General features: G+C 37.9%; 1 protein-coding gene across 5 annotated transcripts in view; it reads left to right on the top strand.

The window, feature by feature from the left end:
- Positions 1-24,684, top strand: part of LOC137274179 (protocadherin Fat 1-like) — an 86,880-nt gene that overhangs the window by 21,486 nt on the left and 40,710 nt on the right. For 3 of the 5 annotated variants that reach the window (XM_067807217.1, XM_067807219.1, XM_067807216.1), the window contains exons 3-13: positions 1,344-1,658; positions 4,481-4,542; positions 5,039-5,362; positions 6,495-6,708; positions 10,897-11,036; positions 11,542-11,752; positions 13,806-14,081; positions 15,023-16,512; positions 17,621-17,795; positions 18,788-19,009; positions 23,645-23,665. In XM_067807217.1, coding sequence (XP_067663318.1) covers positions 1,344-1,658; positions 4,481-4,542; positions 5,039-5,362; positions 6,495-6,708; positions 10,897-11,036; positions 11,542-11,752; positions 13,806-14,081; positions 15,023-16,512; positions 17,621-17,795; positions 18,788-19,009; positions 23,645-23,665 — 3,450 coding nt within the window. The remainder of the gene's footprint in view (positions 1-1,343; positions 1,659-4,480; positions 4,543-5,038; positions 5,363-6,494; positions 6,709-10,896; positions 11,037-11,541; positions 11,753-13,805; positions 14,082-15,022; positions 16,513-17,620; positions 17,796-18,787; positions 19,010-23,644; positions 23,666-24,684) is intronic. The other 2 variants (XM_067807218.1, XM_067807220.1) reach the window with 1 other exon arrangement.

Raw genomic sequence — 24,684 nt, 5'->3', positions numbered from 1 at the left:
TATTTGAAATTCTACTATGTCTTAAAACGAATGAAAGCCAGTTGAATAAAACAAGTGCAGTGCTGATTATTTGTTGAGCTGTAGTGCTATAGAATGAGAAGGTGTGGGAACAATTAGTACTTATCTTTGGCAAGACTGCAGTTTATCGAGCGCAGTTTACTAAGTGCTTATTTTGGTTCACGTGAGCCTCCCAGATTCCTTGGGATAGTTGCATTAGGGCTAGTGTAGGTTTCACCCAGCACTATCCTCAGCTCGTGGGACCCCCTTTCTAAAAAATCACCTTTTATATTGATTAGAGTCAGTTACCCGAATGCAATCATTAGAGGACCCCTGGCTTTCCAATCAAACACCCCTTTCACCATCCATGTGGTTGGGCACTTGCTGATCAAACGTCCCTTCATTATCTTTAGCATGAGGCACCCTTTTACAACTGTTGAGGTCAGTTGTGACGTTGGGTATGGCCCAGTCATCTGCTTACTAACATTAATACAGCTGAATTCCAGGAGACTGTACAGGTATATCAAGTTTCAAGTTTGCAGAGAACATAGCTGCCTCTGGCATAAATCAAATCCATCCCTCCTGCTTTTACGGTTGTTTTGCGTGTGTACAGGTCTTGTATTTTATGGGTTACATTATGTCGGATTTGTATCTTTTAGAAATTGCCGTGCAAGACTGAGGATTTGGGGTGACTCTATTGACCTTTGAGTATTTTCCTCACGTCATCATTATTGCTTACTGATTGGTTTCTCTGTGTATATTAACCAACAGCCCAAACATGCTATTTACAATGTGTTTGTTGGAATGTAGAGATTTCGAAATTTTTAGCATTCATTGAAGATTGAAAACTAAATACATGTACCAATGTTAGTACAACATTAATGCTTCATAATACAAAATAATGCAACCACAACTGAGACTTTACTGGAGGTTATGGTTGCATTGATATTGTATTACATTCAGTGGATTTCTCATGTCAGTTCTGGTCGATTTTTACCACAATGAGTTGTCTCATTTTTTGTCACCGCCAGAAGATGATTGCTTCTTGTGCCTGTTTGACAATGTGTGAAACTTGCTTTAAAATACCACTGAGATAGGTATGAGATAACTCGTATTGGCAAACTGGACCAGACATTGACACTACTAGTATGCTCATGGTGTCAGTCAATCTTGTATACCTGTATTTGGTATGTTTGATTGTTTTTTATGTAAACTCAGTGATCTGTCTAAAGGCCACATAAATGAAATATTTACCTCAATGCGTCATGAAAAGTTGCATGACTATGACTAAAACTTTTCAGTTTTTTGTTTAGTGTATCTAAATCTGTCTTGTTTTCTGTTTCCAGGTACTATCCGAACTTCTCAAGTGCTTGATCGAGAGACAATCTCTCATTATTGGCTGACAGTATATGCCCAAGATGGAGGACTTGTGCCAAAGTTTGCACGTCAGGAAGTTCTTATTAAAATCGTAGATGAAAATGATAATGTCCCTCTTAGTCGTCAGCCAATATATCATGTCACTGTGCCTGAGAACAGCAGGGAAGGAGTGGAGATAATTCAAGTAGAGGCTGATGATGGCGACTTGAGTGACACACAGAAAACCACTTACCAGATAACTGGAGGAGATCCCCAGCACTTCTTCAAAATCCACAGGACTCAAGGTCAGCCAATCAATATGTGAAACTTGTTTTGTGGCAACTCATTGTTGTGAAGCACATCCTTGGCTAGCTATTTCAGGGATGTCGTATTTGAAATCACTTAACAGCTCTTATGAATGTTGCCCATTTAAGTCAATGATCAAGATCATTCTCAAAGTGATAGACTGAGAAAATGTGTTTTTTTATACACAAATACATGTGAATGAGGTAAATCTGGAAAGTTTTGTTTTCAAGTTTGGCTGCTTTTAGTTTTACAAGGTTAGGAAGTGAATAAAAATTGTTTGTTTGTTGTTAGTCTGCAAAAATAACTGGATCATTGAACTAAAGGTTCTGTTTACTAAACCTTCCATATTTTCAGTATTGAATATTGGTGTAGGTCAGTGACATGTGCATGCAATTGTTGAACCATGATTTAAAATGGGGACTGGCACCTGAACTGAGGAAGAAATAGTACAAACCCTTTTTATTCGAAATGCAACCAGGAAAGATGTCTTTAATCTAGGTTTGTTACCAGAAATATGTTAAAAGCCTCTTTCTGTTATCCCAACATTCATTCTTACTCGTTAAGAATTGCTTGTTTGTTTCCCCAAGCAGAAAGAATACAAATGCTTATATGTTATGTTCCTCTTGCACCAGAGTCCAAAATATTTATTTAGTAATCATTCATAGATTAAATCTGCCAGTGTGAACAGTTGTTGATCCAACCAGATACACATTGTTACTATCCAAGTCAGGCATTGCTGTTTCCTATCTGTTGTTTCCAATTATTAACTTAAACACTATTTTGGGCCTAACACTATGATATAGTGACACATGGTGTAATAGACATATTTTCCTGCTCATCTTTTTTTCAAATCTGCCTTTGTGTTGTGGTAGGCATACATTTTACGAGTGTATGAAATAAAGCCTGAGAGAGACTAGATGTCTGGTGGACAGTTTAGATTTGCAGCTAGCCAGCCTGATTGTCCGGTAAATTTTTCAGATCATTCACCATATCTTGGTGGCTGGACTGATTAAATCCATTTTGGGCTGTTGTCTGGCTTGGTTTAGGGCTTATTTAGCACACTGATTTTATCCAAACAGAGGTACCAGTCTCATTGTGGGACAGTGGTGGTAGTAATCATTTCTGGAGAAATTGTGGTGAGAGGACTGCTGTTGTCTTTGCAAATATAGCCTGTCTCAAGATGAAGACCATGTATCACACAATAAATTTCAAAATATGGCTTCTCCATGAAACATGTCCACTTAGCATCATGCTAGTGTCCCAAACTGTTTCTCTAGTGATTGGTTGAAGAGATATTGTTGGATACAGGATATTCATTGATTTGTGCTGTATTGATATTTGATCAACTAATTCTGATTTTTTTAGTTCTTTTGTTATTCATGTGGAAGACAAGGGTTACAAAAGATTTTGAAAAGCCACTTGCCCCAGGGCAAGTGACTTCAAGAAAGTAACTTGTCCTGACTAATTTTCCACTTGCCTTGATTTTATGACACAGTGCATGATGTTAATGGTTTACTGGACTATTTATCAAAGAGTGGTAATTTCACTCTCTACTAGCTCTACTTTATTATTATTACAAACTTAAATAGCTTCATTATGAGCAGATATGAAATGAAATCCAAGATTATTTGTAGTTTGAAACCACGATTGGAAATTATCTAGTTGTCCACAAACAAGAAAGATGCCATTATTTGATTACCTGTAATGAAAACTGACTTGTCCCGGGCATGGGGCGATGGGATTTGTATTTGTATTTGTATTTGCAAACAATTGCACAGAACAGTCTTTGTGCTGAGAATGATATATCTCTACTCTACAGCATACTGTATATTCTTCAGTATAGTACATACTCTTTTTTGAAACAACACAGCTGCCAAGAGGGTGTGTATGTAATATATGCCAAAGTGGGTTTTCATAATTTCCCCCAAACTTCAACAACGTTTCCTTTAGCATTGAAGTAATTCTTGTTGTATTGTGATGCTGACATATTCAGTACATGTCCAGATTTGTTTGTAATCTATTTTGAAAACTGTACCAAAACTTTCATTCAGTATTTTCTTTGCATTAATATCGCCATAGTGCATGAAGCAAATGGTAGATTGCACCTGCTCACCATCAGAGCAACCACAATCAGATTGCCACAACTGCCATCTTGGGACAACCTAAAGTTGACAGGGAATCAATACGTATATCATGGCTAACTAAAATTCATATTTGTTGTCGTTTCTTGAAACCAGCATACAAATCGTGACACTGGGGTAGCCAAGTGGTTAAAGTGTTGGCCCATCATGCTGAAGACCTGGGTTCGATTCCTAACATGGTTACAATATACTCACAACTCACTCACTCACTCACTCACTCACTGCATACAAATCAATGTCCAGCAGAGAAGAAAATACAATTTAAATGGAAAACGCTTTCTTGCTGCAAAGTTCCAACCTGTTATCAACTATTTTTGTTGAACAGATATGAGAAATGGGTTGGACTACAGAATACCGAAAACTTCTACCATTTCGAAAGCAGTTTACATTTGGTTGGGGTTAGGTAAGATTTAGGTTAAGGGTGACATTGCTCTGGACAGTATGGCTGGTAGGTATCCGGTATTCTGTTGGTGTACCAAGAAAAGTCTTTCCCTCTGAATGATAATTAGAGTTATTTCCCACAAAAAGCTGCATCACCTGGAGGATTGCGTGCATCGTTTAAATGAGCAGTGAACACCATGCTACAGAAGATAAGCCAGTTAACTATGGCTTATGTTGAAAAAGGCCCAAGAATCTAAACATGGTGTCAGGCATTGTGTATGTGTTGTGCATCTCTTCAGGCATGATCAGCACTACAAGGAGAGCATTGAACAGAGAGGATGTTCCTGAACACGCACTGGAGGTAGGATCTCTAAGTCAGTTTTACAAACATTGAGCAGTAGTATGAAAATGTGGTCATGGCTAAGTTTATGTTGTGGTTACCAATCTTTGGTGAACCATTTTCAGTACAGCTGGCATATTGCTGAGTGCGGCGTAAAACTAAACTTACTCATTCTTATGCATTCTGCTTGTAAATACCAATCAAAGATTTACTTACTTTTCACATAATTACATGACTTACATAATTTTGTTTTCACTTTTTGATACCATGACAAGGCTGCATGTTGTTGAGGCCATCTAATTTGAGGGCATCAGAATTGTACGATCATGACAGTATTTTTTGTAGGAGGAATGGCATGTATGAATGCATCTCTTGTAAATGGTAGAGTAAATCTCTAACTACAACATTGTTTCCCTAAAGTTTTCTGAATTCACTGTATTTTATATCGACTTTCAGAAAGTTAAGATGGCAATTGTTGAAATTTCAAATGGAGTCACATGTTCTTTACTTTCCCCAGGTTACAATATCTGACAATGATGCCCGTTCACCACTCTCATCCAAGACTCGTGTTGTCATCAAGGTTCTTGATGAGAATGATAATCGTCCACAATTTGCAGACAAGGCTCCATATATTAAGGTTCTCGAGAGTGTTAGAGGAGACACTGACATTGAGGTGTATCGTGTGGTAGCTAAGGACATTGATGAAGGCCAGAATGCTTATCTTACATATGCAATCAAGTCCCAACGTGGAAATGGACAGACTCAGTTCAGAGTGGATTCTGTTACTGGGATCGTATACTCCACCAAGGATCTTGTTCAAGGGAGAAAGTACGAGCTTCAGGTAATTTAATGATTTACTATAAAATTGTTGGGATATAAAATCATACCAAAGAATTACAGGAAATGACAAATCTCAACTTAAGTTTGTTCAACTTCAACCAATAGCATAAAACCTATATTTGGATTTTATTTCTTTCATATTTTTTTCATGTTTTCCAGACAAATAATTACTGGTAATTATTGTAGTGCTCATTCCCAGAGCATAACTCCCAAACCGTTGAATATTGCTGAAACGTACAGAACTGGGCCTCCTTTCACAAAGCTCTAGGTGATCGCAAGTCACAAAGTAAAACCTAGTGCAGTGTTAAAGAATGGGAGTTAAGGTTAACCTTAGTGAAGGTTGCTTTGTGAAAGGAGCTCCAGGTCAATCTGGTGGGGAGCTTTGCCTTTGCTTTTTGATGAATTGTGATGTTAATAAATATTGATTTCTTCTTCCCTGAAGTAAAGGTATTCAACAGCAAGAGCCAAAGAAGTGTTTAATTAATCAAAATCCAGACAGGGATATGTTATCGTTATAGTTGTGTCAACTGGTGCCACAGGGCAACAGACAGCTAAAATTGATTTGTGCCTTGGTAAAAGTAAGTGTGTCTATTGCTTTTGATGATTCAGCGAACTTAAAACATCATGACAATTACGTCATTTCATTTTGCCAGGGCACATTTCAATATTCCATCTATGCCATTTCAATATTTACCATCCTACAGCACAAGAATAAAGCACTATTTCAACCCATGCTTCTAATGATTTTTTTTTTCTTAACATTGAAACTGAAGTTGCATTTATGTTGTATTCTGAAAAAGCAGCTTATTTAAAATATTTTTTACGAAATATTTTGGGGATGCTCAGTAATAAATAAAAATGTGATGTTTCTCAGATGTTGTCAAAGGTTGAAGCCAAAACAAATCAAGAAAAGTACGCTGATAATCAATAATAATAAGAGGCATTGATTACTGAACACTAGCAGTACAAGAGTGAAAATGGTGAGCACATTGTGCTTTACTTCACGTGAGAAGGTTATGAACAACATTAAAACGAAGACATTTGCATTTGTCATTCTAAGAAATGTTTTAAAGTGTATACTCAAAATTCTTTATGTATCAATGATATAGTAAGCCTTTTTCTTTTTTAAAAAGGTAAGAGTAACTGACAGCGGGACCCCTCGCAGAAAAGCAATCATCAGACTGAACATTGAAGTTGTGTCGAGACAAATGACGTCTGCTAACTCACCAACCTTCTTAAAGTCCCGTTACGCCGTATCAGTAGCTGAAAATGAGAATGTAGGAGAACTTCTAGAAATGCTTTCTGCTGAAGATAAAGATGGCGACAGCATTTGGTATTCGATACAAGGTAAGTGTTCAGTTTTCTTAACAATAATGTATTGCTTAATTGTATTGACTTGTTTTCAACAGTGTACTGTTATGAACTGAAAATGTTCATTTCATCTGGATACTGCATTCTCTTATATGTTGCATTTTATACTAAAACTTATTGCAATTGGAATTGCAAATAATCAAGGAAAACTAGAACACAACTGTTTTCTTCAATATCCATGCATATGGCAGTAGCATCTGCTGATGGCTGCGAAGAGCCACTGGTCTGGAACTACATAGGGATGTTTCTTGCCATAACCAAGTACACTGTTTATATCACTGTTTCTGTTATCCGGCATATACCTGACTTTGCAAATTCAAACTGTCTCCAGGGATTACTTTTCACTATGATATTTAGGTGATGTTGAATAAGTAATTGCTGTTTTGGAAAACCCAAGGCTAAAATTAGTGATATTGACGCATTGCGAAACCCTCTGCTTTTCTGATTGGTTGTTAGTGTGCAAGGTCTCATGCACAATGAAAAAATGTGATCTCTTGGCTTGTAAAATGTGCAAATGACTGGTGTTTGAAATGCTAGCTGATCAAAATGTTGCTGTAAAAAATGCCAGCAGAAAAATTGTATGTGAAAGTTATGTGATAAATGGTTTCATTGTATTTCCAGTTCGAGTTTGTTTCGTTAAATGCATTTATTCAAGATAGGAATATCTATTATTGTTCCATTTTGGCTGAAATATACTGACACATTGTTATGGAGAGAGACAGTCAGAATTTAAATGAAATCAATTTGTGTTTATTTAGATTAAACCTATTGCAGTTGTTGTGTCTTTTCTGCCCCAGTAATATAATGTAGAAGCCATGAAATGCATGCACAGTGAATATCTCTGGCGATATTGTGTAAAGAATATCCTCTCTCATTTTTTGTGCATAGAATTTGATAGTGCAGTGTTGTAAGTATGAGATAACTTGTAGTGACAAACTGGACCAGATGTTGACACTACGAGTATACTTGTGGCAGCAGCCAACATGTTAATGATGTAACTGGCAGTCAGAGAAATCACATGCCCCTTTACAGTAACACCGAAAAAGTTGAAGACATCATTGTATTCTATGTTAATGACATCTGTCATGTTTAGGGAAAATAAATCGACTTGCATGAATACCTTCGAGGAAATGTCATAGGTGACAATGAAATGGGCCAAAGGCCTTATAACAGTCATAAATAATGATCACTTGACTAACACGTCAGTTACTCATTTAGACTATGACAACTGACCATGTTGACCAAAGAAAATCTTTTTTCCTGTGAAGTAATATGTCATCAAACTTGAGCCACACTTCATAATAAGATTATTTACACCTGATCTTACGTGGACCACAAGTTAAAAGATCATGCATGCTTAGTCTGTCGTATTTCAGTCATAGAATAAGTGGATACATACACCCTGCCTGCATGAGAACTATTTTGAAAAAGAAACAAAAAAAAACCATTCCGTTAGACCCATGAAGGTCCCGGAGTAGAGTAGGCCTTCAGGAACCCATGCTTGCCATGAAAGGCGACTGTGGTTGTCGTAAGAGGCAACTATTGGGATCGGGTGGTCAGGCTCGCTGATTTGGTGGATACATGTCATCGGTTCCCAATTGCGCAGATCGATGCTTATGTTGTTGATCACTGGATTGTCTGGTCCAGACTTGATTATTTACAGACTGCTGCCATATAGCTGGAATATTGCTGGGTGTGGCATAAAACTTAACTCACTCACTTAATCACATTCCATCATTTATCAAAGTTTAAATTAGGAATCCCTTCTTAGATTCAGATGATTAGTTTTTATTTTTATTTATTTATTTTTCCTTCATGGGTCTATTCTCAAGATCCGTGAAGATCCATGATAGAATAGGTGTTTAGTAACCCCTGCTTGCCACAAAAAGCAACTAAGCTTATCGTAAGAGGTGACTAATGGAATGGGGCGGTCAGGCTTACTGCCTTGGTTAACACATCATTGGTTCCTAGTTGCCCAGATCAGTGCTTATGCTGTTGATCACTGGATTGTCTGGTCCAGACTCGATTATTTACAGACCACTGCCATATAACTGTAATGTTTTGGTGTGTGATGTGAAACTGAACTCAATCACTCATTTAAAAGTTACCATCGCTGCTTTGATAGTTGGTTAGGATATTACTTCATAATGGCATTCCAAACAAATCTTCTGCCACATTTTATTTCATCACCCTCATTCATGAACATTCATGAAATCTTTGACCATTTCAACCCTATCACACCTGGCAGGGGCAGAATGTTTTGTTTTTGCTTTACTAAGCCAAAGTCTAAATTATTATTCTCCACATATCTCCAAAACAGCAAGGCTATGAACAGAAAACCAACTCTATAAGTTCTGTTTCAGCACCTCTGTTGATGGAATGATATTTCTTGTAGAAAATGTAGAAAATATCTTTTCAACGTAAACTAATTTCTTTCACTTCACACCCTTGGGAGCACTCGCCACACCACACCACGTCGCACTAACTGCTGTAAAAACAACTCATCAGGTAGATGGAGGAGGAAAACTCAACCACTTACCATGGATAGCGATAAAAATGTGACTGTAAATATGGCAAAGCAGCTGTAAATGTACACATCCATGCATGATAATGTTTTAGCAAAGATGTTGATATTTACCCTGTGGAAATATCAACTAAGTTCATGCAGATGTGATTATATATATGATGCAGTAAAGATACCACTGAAGAGTGCACCATTTGTGTAAACATAAGCAGATGTCCATTGCATTACTGCACAATCTCTAGCTTCTAATTATGGCTGCAAAACAGCACTAGTGAATATCTTGTGTAAACTGAACTGAATATATGAAGATGCTCACATGCTCACATTCATGTGGTCTCGAATTAATAGAAGTGGTTTCCTGTCATGTTGTGATCAGCTGGAATAAAATGTGAAGAAGTTAAAACACACCAAAGTTCAACATGCAAACATGATATACTGGCACACAGCAGTAGCTCGCTGAAATGTCAACCACATAACCAAGCTGGTTCAGCAGTGTTTTAATATTTTTTGCATAAATACTTCGGCAAAGTATTGATATGTTTCACATAAGTAGCTAATATTTTCCACAATATTTCTAAATCTGTAAGAATCAGTGTCTTGTTACAGAACATAATTGCATTCCACTGTTGCAGTTATGCATTCTGCTGTGTAAGTTAAGGCAGATAAGATGGTAGAAGGAAATCTGCCATCACAGATCCCACATGCAGTCCTTGCCCTGTGTATACCAGGCATAACTTCCTCATCTGTTTTTGTAAGGGAGATGATGATAATTTACAAAATCCAAGTACTTCCTATAAAGCACATTTGCAGTTGCCATAAAGCCTAAGAAAAAACTGGTCTGGTTCTGATTACTTGAGCAACCCTTAAGATCGGGTGACAACCCTGGGGAATTTTTTTAGGTGGTATGAATAAAATATTCTTTCAGATGCAATTGTTGTATCCAGGCATTGTTCAACATTGATCATACTGATTGAGAAAGTTTACGTGATGGCCTCAAGCTTGATTGAATGTACAATTTACTTCTAAAAATATGAACAAAATGTATATAAAATTCTATCTACCTAGCTACCTACCCTATATTTTGCGAGATGTGTAATCAGAACCCCAACATTTTTTTTATTTTGCCTAAGATAATGTGTGCTCACCTGCATGAGGTTTCAGGTGTGTACATTATTGCTATTTTGATGCCTTCAATCGAAGCTCCAGTTATCTGGTCCATATCTCTAAGTTTTTAGAATTTTACATAGTTTTCATTTTCGGACAGATAATTTTGACCTGACTAAGTTCAAATGTGTGTTTTCCTGTAGAATATCTCCAAAACTACGACGGGATCAGGTGGTCAGGCTTCCTGAATAGCTTGACATGTCATCGTACCCCACTTGTATAGATCCATGCTGATGTTGTTGGCCACTGTATTGTCAGGACTCCATTTAAAGATCACCACCGCCATATAGTTGGAATAATGCAATGCATGTACAAAGTGTTAACCAGGGATCCTACTTCTTGGTTGCCATGTCAGCTGTCTGCAGTTGCGCCGATCGATGCTCATGCTGTTGCTCACTGGATTGTCTGGTCCAGACTCTAAAGAACGTTAGTTTCGGATCCTATGATTGGTATACATGTCTGATGTTTGTTTTCAGATGGTAACCAAGATAACAAGTTTGCAGTTCAGCCTCAGCATGGCACCCTGTTCGTGGCGGGTGGCCTAGATTGGGAAACTCAGCCAAGCTACAACCTTACAGTGTGTGCAACAGATGGGGTGCACAGCTCATGTGTGCCAGTATGTCACTATTTTGTCTATTTGAAAGCTAATTAAATTACATGGATGTCAGGTGACGGGCACACCACTCCAGTGGGACAGTGGTCTCCTGCCCGAAATGAGCTGGGGCGATTGGGATCAAAGTGTTTGCTCGGCACGCGGAAGACCAGGGTCGAATTCTCCACATGGGTACAACATGTGAAGCCCACTTCAGGTGCCCTTGGTAAAATATTGCTGGAATATTGCTGCAAGAGGTGTAAAACTAAACTCACTCATTCACCTCTATGATCCCTCTTGGCAGTTTTCTGGCTTAGTAAAACTGGAATCCTGAAAAATCTGAACAGATACAGAAGCAATACAAGGATTTGGTTTAATTTGGGAAATCAAATCCTTGTTTTCAAGTGATATCTGTCATACGATGGTATTGTTTACTGATGCCCGAGTTCAGAGTGAGATAATTTTTTCACATATTTGTTGGATTTACCCATTTCTGATTCTCATTATATATATGTAACTTCTGTTGCAGGTCCACATCAGTATTATAAACAACAATGAATACGAACCAGAGTTCTCAGAAGTGTTTTATAATGCTGAAATATCTGAGAATGTAGCAGTGAATACAAATGTGCTACAGGTGTTTGCTACTGATAGGGATAAAGACAAGCGTCTTTTCTACACCCTGTCTTCAGCAGGAAGTACTGTGAGCATGAAGAAGTTTAAAATTCATCCAGAAAGTGGTAAGCATGCATGACTTATAAGCCTACAGTAGAAGTGTGTGCTTATGACCACCAATTATTTTGTGTATATTGTATGTATACTGCATGGCTCATCTATTGTCAGGACAAGCTTTTTCAGTGTTTAGTTTGGTGTCAGTTTCTTTTGAACCATTACAATATAAGTTATCACATTGTGTCGAGGGAAATACAGGGTTTTATCAGTCCCGAGTAAGGTTGTATACGAGGGAAATACAGGGTTTTATCAGTCCCGAGTCAGGGTGTATACAACCTTGCGAGGGACTGATAAAACCCTGTATTTCCCTTGACACAATGTGATAACTCATTTATCTAGCTGAATGATTTCATTGAATCAAAACAAAACAACATGCATTGAATCGATTTGTGTCGACATGTTGACACCAGCTGATCGTTAGACCTTAATGCACCGCACGTTTCTAAAGGCTTGTCGATGCACGCTTTTCTCACTTTACGTGAGGGTGATATGACTTTCGTAGCGGGATCACACGACTTTTATGCTTGTGATGGATGTACATGGTATTTTATCAGAGTCACGTGGACCAATCAAAACTCGACATTCTCACATGAGGCTAGATAAAAGACTTTGAAATATTTTATTGGCACTAGTGTATGTGGGATGCCCTTGATGTTCTCAAAACAATGCATGCTCTGCTGATCTCCCTGCATGTAGTTTATTTGCATAGTATAACCTGGACCGAACTAAGGATTGAACATGAGTCTTTGCTGCACTAGTTGTAATGAGATGCCCTATTTGGCCAATACCTCTGAGATGGTAGAAGCCAGTTCTACATTGAATGCTGACCTGTACTTCCATGGGTAGTTGTGGATCTATCAACACACCCAGGTCTTTCACTGTTGGGGAGAACTTGATTGTTGAATGACCTGCTGTATACAACACGAATGGCAGTCCTGGTACAGCAAATGTATTTTTGTTTGCTCCTCCAACAAGCCCACTGTTTTGACTTCTGCCTCATTCCCATCTTTCCAAATAGTGATACTGTTATTTTTTAAGTTTCCACGCTAGTTATAATACTAACTGTGATAGACTAGTGGTTTTACTGTGCTTCATCGACAGGTTCTTATTAATGTGCATATGTATTTCCTTTTTTATGTCACATATGTTCTCACGATATGGCTGCAATATTGCCGATGTGATGATAAATATTAACTCACTCACTCATTCCCATCCTCACATACTGCCCACAAGGTTGTTGATCACACAACAGTTGGTAATTCCCCCTCAACTGATTCTTGCGGTTTCATGGGATAAGCGTATGCTTGGCAATCAATCGTCCTGTGATGTTTGAGTAGCCTACTGGTTTTAGTGTTCGCCCATCATGCCATATGCCCAGATTCGATTCTATACATGGGTACAATGTGTAAAGCCCATTTCTGGTGTTTGTCAGCTGTGATATTGCTGGAATATTGCTAAAAGCAGCATAAAGCCCCACTCACTCACTCACTCGGCAACCTGATCCACCTACTATACTTCCCTGACCACATGGTTCCTTCTCCTCTCTGATGCTGCTTGGATAAATGATTGCTGCCTTCAGACGTCTTCACTCCTGAGTGCAGTATTCAGAGCATTGATACTTCGATTGATGGCAGATAAACTCAAACTTCAGATATCTTATCCTGCCATCCTGTCTATCAAATAGTTCCTAAAGTGTTGTTTGTTGCTACTTGTAGATTTTGCGGATTTTTTTTTTTTTCTTGACTTCAAAGAAGAGGGGTGGATTTTGTTACTGAGCACAACATGAAAACCGTCAGGGATTTTGATTCTGTTAATAGATTTAGGGTTGTTAGGACCATATCTTGAAATAGAACTGTGAACAAGCCGTAACTATGTTGTCATCTGCAGCCTTTTACTATTAGGGACTTTTAAAATTTACAGAAAGTCACCAATCCCAATTCCATATTTTTGTTTTAATAGCTCAATGACTATTATATTATGGAGATGGGAACTTTATGTATACGTGACTGAGCAATATGCTGTATATTTACAAAAATATATTTCTATTGCAATTCATTGCAGGAGTGATACAAGTAGCAGAACCTTTGGACCGAGAAGCCCTCTCACATCACACGCTTACTATCATGGTGGGAGATGAAGGCACTCCATCCAAGAAGAGCTTCGCCAGGGTTAATATAACAGTTCTTGACCACAATGATCATGCTCCTCAGTTCCTGTCTGAATCATTCGTGGGTAGAGTATTTGAGACTGCAGCCATTGGAACATCAGTGCTACAGGTCATAGCTGTTGACAATGACAAAGGGGAAAATGCAGAGATGAGCTTCTCCATCATTTCAGGTAATTAAATTTGAGTTCAGTAACTCTCGACATTTGACTTTCCAGCCCATGCTGGAAAGTCAAATCCCTGGCCCTATTGTGAAAGTGAAAACAAATGACAACCTGTAAAATTATATACTATTGACCTATTGACCTATTGCTGATGTGATGTCACATGCTAATGGTTGGCCTGTGGCAAGTCTACTGTTGTCCTGTTAGTAACTGATGATGTTTTGATGCACATTACTATGTCTGGCAACTTTGAAGTAATTCCTGTTTGCAATGTACTCATTGTATGTTGAAGTGGATTTTGAGCAAGCCATAACGTTGCATAAGCAAAATAAGTTGCAATAACCGAAATATTATTTATGAGCACCTGATTGCAAAACAATCATTGTACATGCTTTTTAGTTATAAGAAACATGAGAATATATTATTCCTAGGAAGTATGTAACTTACATACATGCTTACATTGTAAGCATCCATGTTGCACATGAATATGCTCAGGCCAATTGTAAATTACATGATCATACTTCCTTCAGTTTGTTTTGTCTTCACAAGTATGTTTGGAAACGTTATTTAAAGTCAGAATTGATTATTTTTGCAGAAGTTAATATTAAGAATAGTTGTTGTTTTTTCTGCTTGTAAATATGACATGTATTCAGTATTTTATGGCTGATACTAAGCATACTGCTGTTTGTAGACACTGAAACTATTTTTCAAATTTCTCTCATCGCTCTATGGCTGCAATATTGCTGATACGACGTGAAATTTGAACTCAGTGTTTTTTGTGATCTTTATGTACATGTTATGAACTTGAAAAGGATCATAATTTGATGGCTACAAGTTCTGTTTCTGATTGTTCAAGTAATACCACATGTTTTCCCACTGTAGTATATCCAGTTGAAGTTTCTTGCACTTGTTTTTGCATTTATTGTGAATTTGTTTACTTTCTTTCACAGGAAATATCGGAGGATCATTTGTCATTGATGAGAAACTTGGCATTATGACCACTTTCAAGGAACTTGATCGCATGAAACAGTCCAAATATGACCTGGTTGTCATGGCAACAGATAAGGGTGCTCCATCATTAAGTTCAACTGCTAGGATCTCAATCACTGTTACTGTGTCCAATAACTCGCCTCCCAGATTCAAATATGTTGAGTACGTTGTTGAACTGAAAGAGAACTTGGCTGCTGGTCATATTGTACTAGTGGTACAAGCTGAGAGTCAGTCCTCTGTAGTTTATGAAATTACAAGTGGTAATCACTTCGATATGTTGATGATCAATCCAAATTCTGGTGTTATTTCAACAAAGGAGGTTCTTGACTATGAACAACACCACATGTTTAATTTAACAGTCAAAGCCACAAATATTGTTGGAGCTACATCAACAGCTACTGTCGTTATACATGTTACAGATGAAAATGACAACAAGCCTGAGTTCGCTCAAAAAGTATATTATGGAAATGTAAGTGAGATGGCAAATATTAATAGTATGGTGTTTACCAAAGAGGGATCTCCTCTTGTTGTCCAAGCTGGAGACAAAGATTCTGGAACAAATTCTCGACTAAGATACCAAATAACAGATGCAAGAATCAGAGCTTTCTTTGACATCGATTCCAGCACTGGTGCCATCAAGACCAGATCTTCTCTGGATCATGAAACAAAGAGCATGTATAACTTCACAGTCCAAGTTTCTGATTTAGGCCAACCAAGCCTTGTTGCTGACATTGCAGCCCAAGTTATCATCTATGTGTCAGACGTCAATGATTCGCCACCCAGATTTACTAATCACACCTACACGTCAACAGTTCTCCTGCCAACTTACAAGGATGTCGTCGTTGTTCATGTGAGAGCATTTGATCCAGATACAACTGTCAGTGCTCCACTGTCATACAGCATTGTTGATGGTAATCGAGGGAATCATTTTAATATCAACTCAGAAACTGGTGAATTGTTTGTTGAAGATGAAACAAACATGGATAGGAAATATGATATCACAGTCCAAGTTAGTGATACCAAATACGACACCACAACGTCTGTCATTATAACTGTGCAGAAGACAGTTGACACAGGTCTACATTTCACAAAAAATGTGTACAATGCCACTATAAAAGAACAAGAAGAAACCTCTCAAGTACTGATAGCTGTGATGGCTGTTGGGCATAGATTAAACGAACCATTGGAATTTACTCTGTTAAACAACAGAGCAATGTTTTCAATCAAGAAGACGTCAGGTGTTATTGAGACTCTGGGACACCCTTTTGACAGGGAGCATGTTGGAAACTACACCCTTGTTATCGAAGTGAAAGACACCAGGGGACGATTAGCACATTGTCTTGTTATCGTCACTGTGACTGATATCAATGATAATGCACCAGTGTTTGTAGGCATGCCTTACAATTCTGTTGTGTCTTTTGATGCCTCCGATGATACAGTAGTGAAAAGGGTAAGCAATGCTTCTGCCATATTATTATGAAGTTTTTGAGTGAGCGAGTTAATTTAATTTTATACCACACTCAGCAATACTTCAGCTATATGGTGGCGGTCTGCAAATAATCAAGTCTGGCCCAGACAGTGCAGTAATCAACAGCATAAGCATCAATCTGCACAATTGGGAACTGATGTCGTGTGTAAACCAAGTCAGCGAGCCTGACCACCCAATCCTGTTACAAGCTGAAGGACAATATTCTAACCCAGACCTTCAGCAAACTATGCTGGTGGTCAGGCTCACTGACCTGGTTGACACAGTCATCGGGTCCCATCTTAGAAGATCAGTGGTCATGTTGTTTCTGTTGATTGCTGGATTGTCTGGTCCAGGCTTGTTTATTTACAGACCACTGCCATACAGCTGGAATATTACTGAGTACAGCATGAAATGTAACTCACTCCATCACTATTTATGGGCAGCTGAAGGATATTATCATATGTATACTATTGCCCAGCGTAAGACATTGTTGAGACATTGACAAGTCATGTCAAAGGTCAAGATCATGTAAGTTTAAGTATAACAGGAATGGATATTCTACATTGGGATGCATATTTAACTGTCAGTTTACTCACAAATGTCCAAAACTTTTCACACTCGCATCACCTGAGTGAAGCATTTGCCTTGTTCTTGATACCATCGATTCATTTTTACAGTTATTGGTAATGTAATCTAAGTATAGGAGAAAACACGCCTCCAAGGTTTTACTCAATGAAGGAAAATGCAAATTGTTTTTATGGACAGCTGTAGGTGTATCAGTCTAATGACTATCCAAGTGAGTGTGTTTGGTGCAAAATTTCATATTTTGACCTTGATTTTACCTTCATATTTGGATAGTACTCAAAAATTCTCAGGAAGTATAAAACTAAATTATGTGAATATTTTCACTTATTTTAGTGTTTGAGTTTGTCAGTCCTGCTGACATCTTCCTATTTTTGCAGATGTCTGTTCTGGTGGTCTTGATAACACACATTTCTGTGTTCCCTGTCATGAATTTGCTGGAAGATTGCTAAAAGCATCATGAAACCATGCTCGCTCGCTCTTGATAAGAATACCATCTTCAATTCAGGTACAAGCCTTTGACCTTGACGAAGGCAGCAATGGCCAGGTACGATACAGCATCACTGATGGGGGCCAAGGAAAGTTCAGCATCAACCACATCACTGGTGACATCACAGTCGAGAGACTATCCCCAACAGATGAAAACAAGATTTTTCAGCTGAGAATAGAAGCTCAAGATATGGGTGAGAAGACATGTATTTTATGGAGCTTGCAATCCTCAGTCATAAGCTTTTGTGGCTCACATGTCCAAATTCAAATATGTCAAGGCCTGTATTTTCTTACCAAAATACATTTGATTAAATTTCAACATTTGAATGAATGCTTATTAATCCACTGAGGTCTTGTTGAGAGGGTCGGTGGGGTAGCCTAATGGTTAAAGCGTTCGCTCGTCACGCCGAAGACCCGGGTTCGATTCCCCATATGGGTACAATGTGTGAAGCCCATTTTCTGGTGTTCCCCGCCGTGATATTGCTGGAATATTGCTAAAAAGCGGCGTAAAACTAAACTCACTCACTCACTCTTGTTGAGAATTGACATATTTAGTATTTCTTTTTGTTGATCGGTTGAAGGTGCTGCACCCATCCAATGTCATATTAACTTACATTTTTTCAGATATAAGTCTGTGAAAACCTCCAAAGTTCACATGTACACAGGCACAAGAGCAAAGTATACATTCCTCTATTGCACACAGTTGTCTAACACAATACTTTAACAGTTGTGTGTGACTGAAGTTAGTCAGTTAAAGGTTAATGTATTTAGTGAAAATGAAGTTCTTACACAGAAGTAATTCGCAGCTTAGTCATGGTTACCGTATGTTACTGTAGATAAGCAGACCCCCTAAATTGACCCTTAAAATCAGTGTCAAAATGGTATGTCTCCTACATAAGCCAACACCCCCACCTCGACACAGAAAATGGTGGCAATTTCTTGCTTAAAACATTCAGAATAACACAATTTTCCCTGAAAATTTTGTATGTTTCCAAGTTATCAGACATTATCCATTACTGTAACAAGATTGGCTGCCCTCGGCCACATGCTATATTTTGACCAATCTTGGTCCTTACTGCAGACTGATGCAAAAAAGCACCATTAGAAACCAATCTTCGTCCAATAACAGCTCAAGAAATACTTCTGGCAAAGTTACACTGATAATTTCTTCTTACTCTCTGTACAGGTCACAAGCCCCAAAGAAGTGAAGCAACTGTCTCAATACATGTAGTTGATCGCAACAGTCCTGTCTTTGATAAGCAAGTGTACAACGTGAGTGTGTTTGAGAAAATTGCCGTTCACACACCTGTCATCAACATCCAGGCCCTGAGTCCACAGAATCACAAAATAATATATTCCATCAGCGGAGGGGACAAGTATGGTGACTTTGCTGTCAACTTTGACACAGGTAAGATGATTTTCTTGTTTGCTTGTTTGCTGTGCTGCTCACTGCTTTTTTGTGACTTGGCAATGGTTGCAGAAAAGGCAAGGTATTTTGTGGATAATATTTCATTCCTGAGGCCCTTGGGTTAGCCTTGTGGCTAAAGAGTTCGCTTGTCAGGGTGAAGACCCGGGTTCGATTCCCCACATGGGTACAGTGTGTGAAGTTCATTTCTGGTATCCCCCACTGTGAGTGGCGTGAAAGTAAACTCACTCACTTTCTTTTACTGTTGTCCAACAAGTCACTCTTCTGTGACATATCATGTTAGAATAAACAATTAGTCAATCATGAAATAGCCTGCCTTTCCTGTCACATACAGCTTCTAAAATGCCAGTCAACAGTTCTTGGAGAGTGGTGGTCAAGGAATGAAAGTATTTTTCATGCTTGTGTCGATTGGATTAGCGTAACTTTGGCATTTGGAACAAAATGAGCTGAACTATCAGTTTTGTCCTCTTCTAGCAATTTTCATCATCATCAAGTAAATTGATACTACATTCCTCATGTTTGTCATATTGTTTGTATCCATTGCATTTGAAAAAAAACTGGTAATGACTTCTTTGAAGGATTAATACACCAAACTTAATGACTGCTGTCTTGTAAATAATGTCTCCAAATTACATGTCATCACAAGCTCAGTACCCTGTCTGTGGTAGAACTGTGCATACATACACAGACCCTGTAGAAACCTTCAAGATCAATGCTTTTTAAGCCAGGTATTCTTTCAGGCTTTGTTTTCCATTTGAAACCATTCCACTATGTTATTTTGAAATCATACTGGACATGGACAACTCCAATTGTCAAAATGCCCCCCTCTATAAACCTTCACATGTGCAGTTACAATAAAGAGATACTTCTACCAGTCATGTAGGTCTGTAATTTATTTCTTGAATTCACACTAGTGTCAGGAATATTGTATCTTGTTTATCTCGTCATGACCTGGAGAAATTATTTTGGGGATTATTGCTGGGCCCTGTTAAGGTCTCTCATCCTCTGGGTCATAGCCAGAATTACTTTGGATTTGTTCTAGTCCTGTCAGATTTGGAGATAGTACCCTTTTGTTATTGCAAAGATTGAAACTGGTTGTAAATTACCAATATTTAAGGACAAGTTTACAGTGAAGAGATAGTTCTTTGGATATGTAACTTCATTATTGATTAGAATAATCTTAATATCTCACAATCATCAGTTGTTCTTAAGTATATAACCTTCCTGCTTATGTCCCTGATCATCACTTGTTTGATAACAGAGTGAATATTTACACTGGCACATTCATCACAAGGGGCAGTAGGGTAGCCTAATGGTTAATGCGTTTGGTAGCCTAATGGTTAATGGAAAGACCCAGGTTTGATTCCCCACATGGTTACAAAATGTGAAACTCATTCTGGTGTCCCACAGTGATATTGCTGGAATGTTGCTAAAAGCAGTGTAAAACCATACTCATCACAACAAAGACGTTGAAAACCATAGAACTATCATCAAGATCTCTTTATTGTTCCTATGCTTAATTCCAGCATCAGTGAGTCATTTCAACCATACTTCAATTGAAATGTATTTACTGGTCATTTGTGATATTGGTTTGAGTTTTTCTGCAATTAATTTCTCTTGTTTATTGCTTGAGTGATGCATTGAGAAAGCTTGTGTCACTTTTCTTTAATGCCCCTTTAAACAAAATGGCAATATCCACCGTTTCTGTGGCTGCAATGCCATCATTTGACTATACATTTTTGTCGAAGTAGTGTTGAATGCTGTATGTTCAATAGAATTACTGGAAATATTTTGAAATTAATTTCAAGGACCATTACCTGAACCTGTCAGTATTCACTTGTCACTTTCTGTTATCTCTTGTATAATTGATTGACATTCTCTTTCTATGCCATGGTGTTGGGCTTAATGTTCTTGTGCTGTGAAACACTTCTTGCTTCTGTAGTATTAACAAGCTTTTAGCCTTGCTGAATGACTTACCTCTCTTCATTGTTTGCAGTGATTTGATTTTGGAATTTTCTACTAAAATTTCTGAAAATGAATTTCAGATTATTATATTAATATTCTTAAAGTTAAATATTGCATATTGTGGGAGTGGATACTGAGTTTTCTTATTTTGAAACAGTATTAAGTTGCTTCTCTCCAACGTCATTTGTCTAGAATATTCTCATCTCACTTATTTAGCTGAAGACTGTCGTTTGTTCAGAATATTCTCATCTCACTTACTTTAGCCGAAGGCTGAAATGAGTTTCTATGTCGCCTGAGCGTCCATATTTGGTTGCCAGTCTGAGTGTACAAAGCCGCCTAAGGAGATTTTCATCTGCTGCAAATGCACAAAGCCAGTCTTTGTCAGTTCACCTGACTGGAAGTCAAGGGAGCTACTGACTGTAGGATCCAATGATATTTGTTAAACGGTGTCAGGCCTCATTTCTGACAACTACTACCAGTCATGTCATGTAGGTATATTGTAAGTTGTTTACCGGTCACAAGGGGGGCATGGGTTGATGTACCCTCGATGTATGTTTATGCTCGCTTAGCCGAAGGGTACATCAGCCCATGAGGTCCATGGGACCAGTGAACAATGCATTTACCTTACCGAACACCTCAGTGCTAATTTTGAACTGTTGGAGCTATTGGTATGGGATTGTGCACTTCAGTCAACCTGTGTGTATCAAACGATTCAAACCTTGCATCATGCTGTTTTTCTCACAGATATTGTCTTAGTAAGTCGCTGCAGTGTAATTCCCCTTCTTAATATTCACAGGAACTACATTTGAACATTTCGTCAAAATTTATTTATTGAAATGTGACGCAAATCTTCTTGTTGCCATCACTAGATTTTGCAGATGACAAAACAGATTTAGAGTTATATCCCATCCACCATCGATTTGCATTCGCAAAACATTGGTAAGTGTGTGATTCAGTGTTATTCAAGATAAAGAAGTATGACTCTGAAGAACCAAATGAGTTGCCATTGGCAGCAGGGTACCTTGCAATGCACCTCGCTTGTAAGTGGGGTACATTGAAAATAATAGAAAATCGCTTTGAAACAACATTTATGTGTGAGGTAAGATAATACAAGTTGTTGACTGGTCACAAGGGGAACATGGGTTGATGTACCCTTGATGTTTATGATCCCTGAATCAGATTATCGGAATTAGAGTTTGAAGTTCTCATGGTAATGATAAGTTATCAATGTAGTCAGACTTGTGACAGTGTTGTTCTGTTTTGTCACGGGATTGCATTGGCAGTTGTCCTTCCTAAGCTGTTGGCATAGTAGAAGACAGGAAGTCTTCATAGTCTGTGTAATGGTATTTGGAAAGATTGTTACCTATATGGGTGAAGAGATCCTGTGAAATATCGTTTTGACATTTGCACGGTGTGCAATTTAGTGATTCTTGACAATGATTGGTTGACTGTATAGTTCTACATGCCAGAACTACTTTCACACCACTATGTTCATTCATAATATATCATTGTTTCATTGATGAAATGACCCTGCAGTAAACAAATTGATTCAAGATTTTAAAATGAAACAAACTTACAAAAACAAAACGTACAGGATTTTGATGCTAATTTAATGCTTTCATGAAAACAATGGCAAGTAGGGCTTTCTTATGTTGAACGGTTGACAAACCATAGCCAGGAAATGTATGATTCAAACTTTGTCGGACCAAAGATGTCTTTTGTCCAACAAAGGTGTTCCAGCTCATGAGACCATGCAAGTGTCACAGCACTGAACCATCAACAGTTATTCCACACAGGATTAAAAACAACACCAAAACATCAACAGACTTGATACAATGAAGAGATAGTTCTTTGGATATGTAACTTTTCTATGTGTTTGATTAATCATAATCTCTCATAATCATCACATGTCCTTGTGTACATAGCCTTCCTGCTTCATGTCTCTGTACATCACTTGATTGATAACACAGTGAAACATTCATCACAACGGGCGGTAGGGTAGCCTAGTGGTTCAAGTGTTTGCTAGTCACGCTGAAGGCCCAGGTTCAATTTTCCACATGGGTACAATGTGTCTAGCCCACTTCTGGTGTCCATCACCCTGATATTGCTTGAATATTGCTAAAAGCGGCATAAAACCATCTTCACTCATTTACTTATTTATTGAATTGATGAAGGGTCTAGAGAACATGAGATTGTAAGTAACTTGTTTGAAGAATTCACTTCCTGTACCATCTGAAAAACAACAGTACGTTTAGTGTTGCTCATTTTCTGTGTCTCTTCATTCATATTACTGAATTAATTGAAACGAATGGAAAATTTATATGTTGTGAGCTACAGAACCTAGTTTATCATTTTTAGTGTGAAATATTCTGTACATTTTTTGTGAAAAAAAATGTGTGTTTTGGGTTATTTTTTTTTAAACAGATCTTATTGAAAATGTTTGTTAAAGTTGTAAATTTTTATAATAAGGCTATAGGTGACTTTTTTCAGTGTAAATACGCAATGTAGATACATTGTATACAGTTTGTGTTTTATCTTCACAGTTTAAATAATGCATGGACATGCATCCTTCATATACTAGATATGCATATTTTGATTGTACCTGACTAATAGTGGTGTTTTCTTTCACACTATCCTCTCCTTCCCTCCCAGCAATGGATGTTGTAGGGCCATGTAAGTAAAATTTCTCATTACACTTCCTAACTTTGGTCTTTCTTAGATTTCTTGCTAGCAAGCTTAATTCTTTCATCACGCAGATGAGTGCTTTCTTTTAACATGTATTTAAATTTGCAATTTTTAACGACCAAAATTATTACATAATGGCATAATGTCACTTTGCTTTTGCTTTTTATTTTATTTTATTTTTTTATTTTTCACTTGTTGTTACTTTGTTTAATAAAATGATGAGGCTTGTTTCGAGAGGTTTTATCTGAACTTTGAATAGCATTCACTGCAGTTAATAGGTGAAGCCAAAGCTATGCTGGCAGGAAAAGGCTTATGTTTGGATTTCTTACTAATAAAGCATCTCACACCATGCTGGGTCTGCTTTCCAGGTTCACAGTTACGTGGCACAGTGCGTTTGCCTTTCTTGTATGAATAGCACTTTAAAGCACATTTTTGTTACTTGTCTTAGATTAGAAACTCCTGACACCTGTGGAGGTATATGGGTCATTGCCAATGTTTGTAAGGTGTTTTATGCCCAGGAAACTGAAAGTGTAGAACTTACAACTACTTAAATAAAGTTAATAAATCAAACCAAAATGTGTTGTATAAATGATACAGAATGTTTGAGAGCATGTATCATATGGACATTTGAAAATATATAATGCAGATGTTACAACTGACCAGGTTGTAGCATAATGAAAAATATATATTTAGTAACAGGTAACCCTTCTTATTTTCCTTATCCTCTTACATCAGGAGACCTGCGAAGATCTGGGGTAGAATAGGTCTTCAGCAACTCATGCTGACCACAAATGGCAGTTATGCTTGTCAGAAGAGGCAATTAACAAGACTGGGTGGTCAGCCTGCTGATTTGGTTGACAAATCTTCAGTTTGAATGTGTGCAGATTGATGCTCTTGCAGATGGTCACTGAATTGTCTGGTCAAGACTTGATTATTTACAGACGACCACAATATATACTCATGGTATCAAATAAAAGAACACACGAAAGTACAAGTGGTCCTTTACT

The sequence above is a fragment of the Haliotis asinina genome, chromosome 2 (genome assembly GCF_037392515.1).
Source record: "Haliotis asinina isolate JCU_RB_2024 chromosome 2, JCU_Hal_asi_v2, whole genome shotgun sequence".
In the NCBI taxonomy this organism is placed as follows: Eukaryota; Metazoa; Mollusca; class Gastropoda; order Lepetellida; family Haliotidae; genus Haliotis; species Haliotis asinina.
Note: the sequence above shows the minus strand (reverse complement) of the source record. Positions and strands in the feature narration are given on the sequence as shown.